Below are 10,832 nucleotides of genomic sequence, written 5' to 3'. Positions count from 1 at the left end.
GCCCAGTCCAGTTTATTGTCAATATACACACCCAGATATCTGTAATCATCCACAGTGTCCACACTGACCCCCCTGATGGACACAGGGGTCACCGATGCCTTGTCCCTCCTCAGGTCCACCACCAGTTCCTTTGTCTTTGTCACATTGAGCTGCAGGTGGTTCCGCTCGCACCATGCGACAAAGTCCTTCACCGTCGCCCTGAACTCATCCTCATCATCCCTGCTGATACATCCAACTATTGCAGAGTCATCAGAAAACTTCTGAAGGTCGCAAGTCTCAGTGCAGTAGCTGAAGTCCGTGGTGTAGAGGGTGAAGAGGAAGGGAGAGAGGACAGTTCCTAGTGGAACTCCAGTGTTGCTGACCACTCTGTCCGGCACACAGTGCTGCAGGCGTACATACTGTGGTCTGCCAGTCAAGTAGTCAACAATCCAGGACACGAGGGGGGCATCTACCTGCATCACTGTGAGCTTATCACCCAGAAGAGAGGGCCAGATGGTGTTAAATGCACTGGAGAAGTCAAAAAACATGACCCTCACAGAGCTGGCTCTGATCCAGACCTGGGTGACTACCACACGCACACGACCTCTGACCTTCACCACGGCCTACAGATCCACCCTACAGTTTACTGAGGTTATATGAGCTCATGAGACACATATTCACCTTAATAAGTTCCCAGAAGAGAAATTCATCTGGAGAACAAGCTTCATGAACATCTCTTCATTTTCCCATATTCAGCATGATTCTGATCTCTGATCGGGCAGCAGAGCAGAAGTCCGTGAAGCTGTTAATGTGTGCTGAGTGTTTTAGTGATTACTGCTTAATCAGATGTCAGTGATGTGTGTTTAGAGGTGGTAAATTCCAGCGTCGCTCTTTATCACTTTATAACGCCATAGAGAATCATTCAGATAAACACAGCTAACACACACACACTACACACTATACACACATACACACACACACATTATACACACTCACTGACGCTCAGGGGTTTTCTGATTCTGACAGAACACATTCATCAGCAGTCACTGTCAACCTAGCAGTGCCACTAATGTGTGTAAAAACCAACAAAGAATAGCAGTGGACAGCACAAGATTTGTTTCTAATAAAGTGGACAATTAGTGGAAGCACAAGGTGGCTGTTTCTAATAAAGTGGCCAGTTAGTGGAAACACAAGGTGGCTGTTTCTAATAAAGTGGCCAGTTAGTGGAAACACAAGGTGGCTGTTTCTAATAAAGTGGCCAGTTAGTGGAAGCACAAGGTGGGTATTTCCAATAAAGTGGCCAGTTAGTGGAAACACACAGGGGGTGTTTCTAATAAAGTGGCCAGTGAGTGTCTACCCTCATAAGGTTTATAACTGACCACTTTGCTGTGCTGTATATGTTTGCCAGGTAACCTGAGCTCCATTCCAGTCAGACGGATGACTGGCCTCTGAATTGGTTCTCTGGTCTGGTCAGTGCCGTACCCCTCATGGGCTGGGCCAGCACATGGAAGATGTTTCTAATAAAGTGGCCAGCACAAGGAAGGAGGCAATATGATAGTCGTGTTGCAGGACAGAGAGTTTTACAGAGTTTAACACGTGTTTGAGGCGTTTATATGTTTGAATCTAATATAAATTAACAGCATTTTATGAGCTTTGATTGTTGATGTGTGTTATAATCATAAGGCCTTATCGCACTGTGAGTGTGTGTGTGTGTGTGTGTGTGTGTGTTAATCCCTTCGGGTTTGGCTAGTTTGAACTGGATCAGTTGGATGTGTCTGATCTTACTCTGGATTATATTGGCACTGATCCGGCAACCATTCAGTAATAATGAACCACAACAATAAAAACAAACAGACCCGCCGTTTCTAAATAACCGCAGTGAGAACTTCACCACAGTGCTCTCCTAATCCGGAGGAGTGGTTTGGTGTCCCAGTTTAACTGTAAACACAGCATTAGACCCATAACATCAGTCCACAGCAGCTCGTCTGGGGCCTGGCAGCTCGGTCAGTGGCTTTCTAGGGAAAAGAGTGAAGAAAAGCTCATTCATACAGCCAAGCAAATGTTTTTAGTTAGGAGTTTTTTAGTTGCATAAGTTACATTAAGGTTGTGAGTTACTATATTAAGCCCACACATTACTATATTGAGGCTAAAATTTACTATAGTTAAGGCCACAATTTAGTATACTGAGCCCACAGTTTCTATATTGAGGCCATGAGTTATGAGAAACGTAACTTGTGGCCTCGATATATTGACTTGTGGTCAAACTTTATTAAATAATAATCAGCATGTCACCTTAGGGGCTCTGTACTAGCCCTCCTCCTGGAGATGTACTTTCCCTCAGAGTTCAGTTCTGAATACGCCGCCTCCACTTCACCCACCACTGCTGCATGTAAACAAACCGACCAGGGCCGTCAGAAAACTGACCCGGAGCAGGTAGACGTGCAGGAGCAGGGCCGCTGGCCGCTGTATGGCTTTACCATCATTTAATAAAAACAGACTTTGTCTGTGTGGTGACATTTGGCAAAATTAACGTTGAAATCGTTCGAAAACCCCCTGCATCCTCTAAAACTACATTTCCCAGAGGTCTTTGCTCCTCAATGACAACAGCCAGTCCAGGAGGAGTAAGCAGAGTCGGTTTCACTCAACATGAGGTAAAACAGCAAAAAATACCCTCTACAGCTCACTTTCTGACACAGATACGACTGCCTGGGTAAGGTTTAGGGTAAAATAGCAGATAACGGTCACGAATTATTCGGCTTCTTGGGGGAAAAGCAGCTGAAAGGTCTGAGGTGAACAGCTAACTGAGCTAGCTAGGCTAGGCTAGCAAAACTGTCTAACCCGGAGACGATGCTGGGATTAAACTCTGTTTATCGCGGTATTAAACTCTGTTCACTGCGCTATTAAACTCTGTTTATCGCGGTATTAAACGCTGTTCACTGCGCTATTAAACTCTGTTTATCGCGGTATTAAACTCTGTTCACTGCGCTATTAAACTCTGTTTATCGCGGTATTAAACTCTGTTCACTGCGGTATTAAACTCTGTTTATCGCGGTATTAAACTCTGTTTATCGCGGTATTAAACTCTGTTCACTGCGCTATTAAACTCTGTTTATCGCGGTATTAAACTCTGTTCACTGCGGTATTAAACTCTGTTCACCGCGGTGTTAAACTCTGTTCACTGCGCTATTAAACTCTGTTTATCGCGGTATTAAACTCCGTTCACTTCGGTATTAAACTCTGTTTACCGCGGTATTAAACTCTGTTCACTGCGGTATTAAACTCTGTTCACTGCGGTATTAAACTCTGTTCACTGCGGTTTTAAACTCTGTTTATCGCGGTATTAAACACTGTTTATCGCGGTATTAAACTCTGTTCACTGCGGTATTAAACTCTGTTTATCGCGGTATTAAACACTGTTTATCGCGGTATTAAACACTGTTTATCGCGGTATTAAACTCTGTTCACTGCGGTATTAAACTCTGTTTATCGCGGTATTAAACTCTGTTCACCGCGGTATTAAACTCTGTTCACCGCGGTATTAAACTCTGTTCACCGCGGTATTAAACTCTGTTCACTGCGGTATTAAACTCTGTTCACCGCGGTATTAAACTCTGTTCACCGCGGTATTAAACTCTGTTTATCGCGGTATTAAACTCTGTTTATCGCGGTATTAAACTCTGTTCACCGCGGTGTTAAACTCTGTTCACCGCGGTGTTAAACTCTGTTTATCGCGGTGTTAAACTCTGTTCACCGCGGTGTTAAACTCTGTTCACCGCGGTGTTAAACTCTGTTTACCGCGGTATTAAACTCTGTTCACCGCGGTGTTAAACTCTGTTCACCGCGGTATTAAACTCTGTTCACCGCGGTATTAAACTCCGTTCACTTCGGTATTAAACTCTGTTTATCGCGGTATTAAACTCCGTTCACCGCGGTATTAAACTCCGTTCACTTCGGTGTTAAACTCTGTTTACCGCGGTGTTAAACTCTGTTCACCGCGGTATTAAACTCTGTTTATCGCGGTGTTAAACTCTGTTCACCGCGGTGTTAAACTCTGTTCACCGCGGTATTAAACTCTGTTCACCGCGGTATTAAACTCCGTTCACTTCGGTATTAAACTCTGTTTATCGCGGTATTAAACTCCGTTCACCGCGGTATTAAACTCCGTTCACTTCGGTATTAAACTCTGTTTACCGCGGTGTTAAACTCTGTTCACCGCGGTATTAAACTCTGTTTATCGCGGTATTAAACTCTGTTCACCGCGGTATTAAACTCTGTTCACTGCGGTATTAAACTCCGTTTACCGCGGTATTAAACTCTGTTCACCGCGGTATTAAACTCCGTTCACTTCGGTATTAAACTCTGTTCACCGCGGTATTAAACTCCGTTCACTTCGGTATTAAACTCCGTTTACCGTGGTATTAAACTCTGTTCACCGCGGTATTAAACTCCGTTCACTTCGGTATTAAACTCTGTTCACCGCGGTATTAAACTCCGTTCACTTCGGTATTAAACTCTGTTTATCGCGGTATTAAACTCTGTTTATCGCGGTATTAAACTCTGTTTACCGCGGTATTAAACTCTGTTCACTGCGGTATTAAACTCTGTTCACCGCGGTATTAAACTCCGTTCACTTCGGTATTAAACTCTGTTTATCGCGGTATTAAACTCTGTTTATCGCGGTATTAAACTCTGTTCACCGCGGTATTAAACTCTGTTTATCGCGGTGTTAAACTCTGTTCACCGCGGTGTTAAACTCTGTTCACCGCGGTATTAAACTCCGTTCACTTCGGTATTAAACTCTGTTTACCGCGGTATTAAACTCTGTTCACCGCGGTATTAAACTCCGTTCACTTCGGTATTAAACTCTGTTTACCGCGGTATTAAACTCTTCACCGCGGTGTTAAACTCTGTTCACCGCGGTATTAAACTCTGTTCACCGCGGTGTTAAACTCTGTTCACCGCGGTGTTAAACTCTGTTCACGGCGGTATTAAACTCTGTTCACGGCGGTATTAAACTCTGTTCACCGCGGTATTAAACTCCGTTCACTTCGGTATTAAACTCCGTTTACCGTGGTATTAAACTCTGTTCACCGCGGTATTAAACTCCGTTCACTTCGGTATTAAACTCTGTTTATCGCGGTATTAAACTCTGTTTATCGCGGTATTAAACTCTGTTCACCGCGGTATTAAACTCCGTTCACTTCGGTATTAAACTCTGTTTATCGCGGTATTAAACTCTGTTCATCGCGGTATTAAACTCTGTTCACCGCGGTATTAAACTCTGTTTACCGCGGTATTAAACTCTGTTTACCGCGGTATTAAACTCTGTTTACCGCGGTATTAAACTCCGTTCACCGCGGTACTAAACTCCGTTCACCGCGGTATTAAACTCTCTGTTGGAACGGGAAAATTTGAAGAAGATAGCGAATAGTGAATAGGAGTCTTCAGCCTGTGTGAGCTGTGTAGATCGGTATTTATTTATCTGCTCTGATATAATGAAGCTGCCTGTTTTAAGGGAGGACGGCGCTGTTGACTTTCAGCGTCTAACTGTAGTTCGGCTCGGACAGCAAACGCAGCTCAGTCCGGCTGTAACCCGATAACGCTGAGCAGCACAGGGCGCTCACACTGCGCCGGTGGCTTCCAGCCACTTAATCAAGATGAGTACAGCGGTAATATTTGGAGAATAAAGCTGTGGTATTTGGAGGATCGAGTGGGCTGCTGTGCTGTAGGGGGGCTGCCGTAACGCGCTGAGGTCTCGCTTGCTGCCCTGGCGCCAGAGCTCCACTCACTCTCATCTCTCTGTGGGTCATTTTGATCTTCATTCTCACTGTCTGTGAAACAAAACAGTCCGGCGTTATTTCTCTCGAAACAGTCCGGCGTTATTTCTCTCGAAACAGTCCGGCGTTATTTCTCTCGAAACAGTCCGGCGTTATTTCTCTCGAAACAGTCCGGCGTTATTTCTCTCGAAACAGTCCGACGTCATTTCTCTCGAAACAGTTTGACGTTATTTCTCTCGAAACAGTCCGACGTTATTTCTCTCGAAACAGTCCGACGTCATTTCTCTCAAAACAGTCCGACGTCATTTCTCTCGAAACAGTCCGACGTCATTTCTCTCGAAACAGTCCGACGTTATTTTTTTTTCTTGAAGTCTACCATTTTTATTTTTATGCACAGTGGCCCTAAAACACTGTCGTAAAAACTCAACCACTAAAAGCGCCATCTTTAAAAATCTCCACGCACCTGTGGGCCCAGAACACCTGTGTTTTTGTTGATAAATGGGTTTTTAGTTTACCTTTTAGATTGTAGACCCCGCTAGATAGAACTAGGCATCTTTTCATTGCTGCTACATCATTAACACTTGGGCTCAGCTTCCGAGCTGCTGAGCGAACGTTAAGTGTGTATTGTGTATAATGTGTATAATGTAACCCTAACATGTCAGGGTAAGATTTATTTATATTTTTAAATAAATCAGTAAGTTATTTTAACAGTTAAACCTTTATGCGCATTGATTTACATTTACAGCATTTAGCAGACGCTCCAGAGTGACGTACAGGAAGTCCTGTCTAGTCTATCTAGAGAAAGTATCTTTGCTATTTTTATCCCACCTTAGTCGAAGACAGTTTCTTGGGGCAGTCGTGGGCTGGAGGTTAGGGATCTGGCCCTGTGACCGGAAGGTTGCCGGTTCGATCCCCAGGGTCGACAGTCCATGACTGAGGTGTCCTTGAGCAAGACACCTAACCCCCAACTGCTCCCAGGGCGCCGTGGATAGGGCTGCCCACCGCTCCGGGCAAGTGTGCTCACTGCCCCCTAGTGTGTGTGTTCACTAGTGTGTATGTGGTGTTTCACTTCACGGACGGGTTAAATGCGGAGGTGGAATTTCCCCGTTTGTGGGATCAAAAAAGTATCACTGATCTGATCTGATTTACCAGTAGGTCAGAGAGAGAGACGGTCCTGAGCTCAGATACTGCTAGAAACACAGTCACTGATACAGAGAGAGAAGGAGCAGAGCTGAACACAGAACTCTGAGCCATACAATACAATACAGTAGCGCTGTCGCCTCACAGCGAGGAGGGCCTGGGTTTGATTCCCCGGCCGGGTAACCAGGGTCCTCTCTGTGTGGAGTCTGCATGTTCTCCCTGTGTCTGCGTGGGTTTCCTCCGGGTTCTCCGGTTTCCTCCCACTTATGTAATGTGTATAATATAGTGTGTTGCCTGAAGTGCAACTGGTGTCTTTGGTGATATGACTGGTGTGGAATTGTGTAGAACTGAGGTGTAACGCTGTCCCATAGGCTTGTCGGAGTAGGACAGTTGGAGTGCACATGATATTGCAGTGCATGATGGGGACTGTAGTGTACATCTAACAGTAACAGAACATTAAAATACTTCTGTGGGCCAGAGAGGACTGTGTCGACTGTGTCGCAGGCCAGAGAGGACTGTGTCGACTGTGTCGCAGGCCAGAGAGGACTGTGTCGACTGTGTCGCAGGCCAGAGAGGACAGTGTCGCGGGCCAGAGAGGACTGTGTCGACTGTGTCGCAGGCCAGAGAGGACTGTGTCGACTGTGTCGCAGGCCAGAGAGGACTGTGTCGACTGTGTCGCAGGCCAGAGAGGACTGTGTCGACTGTGTCACAGACCAGAGAGGACAGTGTCGTGGGCCAGAGAGGACTGTGTCGACTGTGTCGCAGGCCAGAGAGGACTGTGTCGACTGTGTCGCAGGCCAGAGAGGACTGTGTCGCAGGCCAGAGAGGACTGTGTCGACTGTGTCACAGACCAGAGAGGACAGTGTCGTGGGCCAGAGAGGACTGTGTCGACTGTGTCGCAGGCCAGACAGGACTGTGTCGACTGTGTCACAGGCCAGAGAGGACAGTGTCATGGGCCAGAGAGGACTGTGTCGCAGGCCAGGGACGACTGTGTCATTGGCCGGAGAGGACTGTGTCGACTGTGTCGCAGGCCAGGGAGGACTGTGTCAACTGTGTCGCAGGCCAGGGAGGACTGTGTCGTGGGCCAGGGAGGACTGTGTCGACTGTATCGCAGGTCAGGGAGGTCTGTGTCGTGGGCCAGGGAGGACTGTGTCGACTGTGTCGCAGGCCAGGGAGGACTGTGCCGACTGTTTCGCAGGCCAGAGAGGACTGTGTCAACTGTGTCGCGGGCCAGAGAGGACTGTGTCAACTGTGTCGCGGGCCAGAGAGGACTGTGTGGCAGGCCGGACAGGACTGTGTTGGCGGGCCAGAGAGGACTGTGTCGACTGTGTGGCAGGCCGGACAGGACTGTGTCGCGGGCCAGAGAGGACTGTGTCAACTGTGTCGCGGGCCAGAGAGGACTGTGTCGACTGTGTGGCAGGCCGGACAGGACTGTGTCGCGGGCCAGAGAGGACTGTGTCAACAGTGTCGCGGGCCAGAGAGGACTGTGTCGACTGTGTGGCAGGCCGGACAGGACTGTGTTGGTGGGCCGGAGAGGACTGGCGGCCGGATCAGGCAAACGTAGACGTTTTATTTTCAGCGACTCAGACATCAGGCAGTTCTTCACATTGATGGAGGACTTGCTGTACATGGTTCTGTTCTATTGCAACAATAGAAGAACCCTTTGTGCTGCAATAGAGTAGAGAACATTTTCCAAAAAGCTTTTACGACTGAGCTGTAAACAGAGAGGTTCAGAGGGTTTGGTGTGAAACGGTTCAGACGTCTTTACAGTGGTGGTGATGGGAACCAGGCGTCGCCATGACTACAACACAGATATAGACACTTTATTTACCATCCAGAACCACCAGAGAACCTACACGAGTCTTCTGAGCTTATCTGGAATGCTGATGATGGGAAATTCAACAGTAAATCAGTGCGATCAGGCGTGTAAGTGATAATATCCTGCACACCAAATCCGATTTCTCGAATGGTGAAAATGCGACGTTATTGACGCTGTTTGGGGTTTGTGAACTTTCTCCACTAACAGGGTTCGTTTGCCTTCTGCTTTCTCTCAGATGTTGTTAGCATCTCCGATTTCACTTCAAATGGAGCTCAAACGGAGTCACAGACGTCCGAGCTGGATCTGTTCCGGCTCCTGAATGAGGGGCTTAATTCTCTCAGTGCTCCTCTCACTTTTCACGTCTCTCTTTGTATATTAACTTCACTCAAAAAGAGGGTCCGGCTCGATGTTTAGGTCTAAGATGATCTCCAAATCTTAAACTTAGACCGTGCAGCTTCAATTAGAAATTCGGCCTGAGTGTGGGTTCGTTCTGCTCTACACAGTAGGGGATATATTGCCCACCACTAGCTGACATCAGTCCAGCGAGCGAGCTGTCCCCACGTTCACCAGTGTGGAGGTCCGAAAGGGGGACGAGGAGACCGTAGCCCACGTCCTGGCGAGAGGAACAAAGGGCCTTTGAGGCCGGCCTGCTCTGAAATCCATGCTGGCCTTTATGCAGGGCTGTGAATGAATGTTGATGAGGTGGGTGTCCGACAGAGGGTCCATTCAGAGGGGCCGTCGGTGCTACGAGGGCATCAGGGAGCTTCGCTTTAGAGATAAAAGCCTCAGTCGCGATGTGCCAGTCCAGTTATGTGTAGCATAGCATGAGGAGCTTCTCCTGGACGAGTTGTAGATGAACTAACTGCGGAAATGGAGAGATTCTCTGTTGTGGGCCGTGGTGTAGATGTGTGAGTAGATGGTGGAGGTTCTTCTGCTTTCTTTGGACTGTGTAGCCCATTTCTGTTCCTGTCTGTCTTCCTCACAGGAAAATAGAGCTGTTCTCGCTTACAGTACCATAGAAATGTATGGAATCATTTGTCATGAGCTTTGCTTATTTTATACAGTAATTACAGAGTGTAGATTTAAAGACTGTAAGCAAGATGCCAGAATATGTTAGATGCTTTGTTCAATATTTAAAGAAGTTGTTCAGTGATAAATGATAAATTATATCAACATTTTCAGAGTATAGACTGTGAGAAATGAAGGTTCTGTTCAGGTCCGTTTCTCCTTCATCAGGGTACTAACAGTGTAAATGTTCCTCAAAGCTCCAGCAGTGGTTCTAAGGTCTGATTGTGGAGCTTAAATCAGGTTCTCCAGGTGAAAAGTTGGTATTTGTTCCTTTTCATAACCGAATGTTTTAAAACAGAGCAGTAGAGTAAAAGCCTGGAGGCGAGGCGAGGCGGGGTGTGTGGAGTCAGTCCAGCTTAGAACAGATCATTTCAGTGGATTATGGTTCAGTTATGATCCCTGACTGAAGGTGCTGAGATGGAGCCTTGAGGGTCCCACCCCAGTGATGAGAGGGGAGCTGACCCAGAGACAGTCTAGAACCTGTATTTCTGACAGTGTACTGTGTATCGTCAGTACCTGGAGATCACTCACTGTATGTTTCGTTACAAATGAGGTCTGTTTAATTGTATTTAGTGCAGTTTGTAAAGCTCTGAATAAAAACGGTAAGTTAATGCATAAGTCAGTAAATAATAATAGCTATTGTTATTTTTTTTGTTTTATCTGTTCCAACTTAATAAATCTTAGAGGAGCTAAACATCGTGATGCACGTTGTGTATTAAAGTATCATGATATATATATATAGTGTACTGTAATTATGTAGTGTACTGTAATTATGTAGTGTACTGTAATTATCTATTTCTAATTGATATGCCTCGAAATTTGATCACTTTTGAAAGACGAGACGTTCCGGATGTCTTTTATTATATGATGTATTTTATATGCTTCATAGCTTCCTCAGTCATTTTAGAACCCTCTGCTGCTCTGATCATCACTCTGGACACGTCTAACATCCTGACTGTCTGCAAGTTAGCTGGAACCTTTGAAGTAGAACAGTAGTAGCATTATGTCAGAATCACGATGTGCACGTACCTCACAAACTACACACTTAA

General features: G+C 46.3%; 1 protein-coding gene across 4 annotated transcripts in view; it reads left to right on the top strand.

Moving 5' to 3' along the window:
• Positions 1–2,391: 2,391 nt before the first annotated feature.
• klhl8 (kelch-like family member 8) overlaps positions 2,392–10,832 on the top strand; it is a 25,745-nt gene continuing 17,304 nt past the window's right edge. The window contains exon 1 of one of the 4 annotated variants that reach the window (XM_017686455.2): positions 2,392–2,630. In XM_017686455.2, the coding sequence (XP_017541944.1) occupies positions 2,577–2,630 (54 nt within the window). In that variant the 5' untranslated portion in view covers positions 2,392–2,576. Of the gene's footprint in view, positions 2,690–9,486; positions 9,624–10,832 lie in introns of those variants that run through there. The other 3 variants (XM_017686454.2, XM_037545646.1, XM_037545645.1) reach the window with 3 other exon arrangements.

The sequence above is a fragment of the Pygocentrus nattereri genome, chromosome 16, assembly GCF_015220715.1.
Source record: "Pygocentrus nattereri isolate fPygNat1 chromosome 16, fPygNat1.pri, whole genome shotgun sequence".
Lineage (NCBI taxonomy): Eukaryota > Metazoa > Chordata > Actinopteri > Characiformes > Serrasalmidae > Pygocentrus > Pygocentrus nattereri.
Note: the sequence above shows the minus strand (reverse complement) of the source record. Positions and strands in the feature narration are given on the sequence as shown.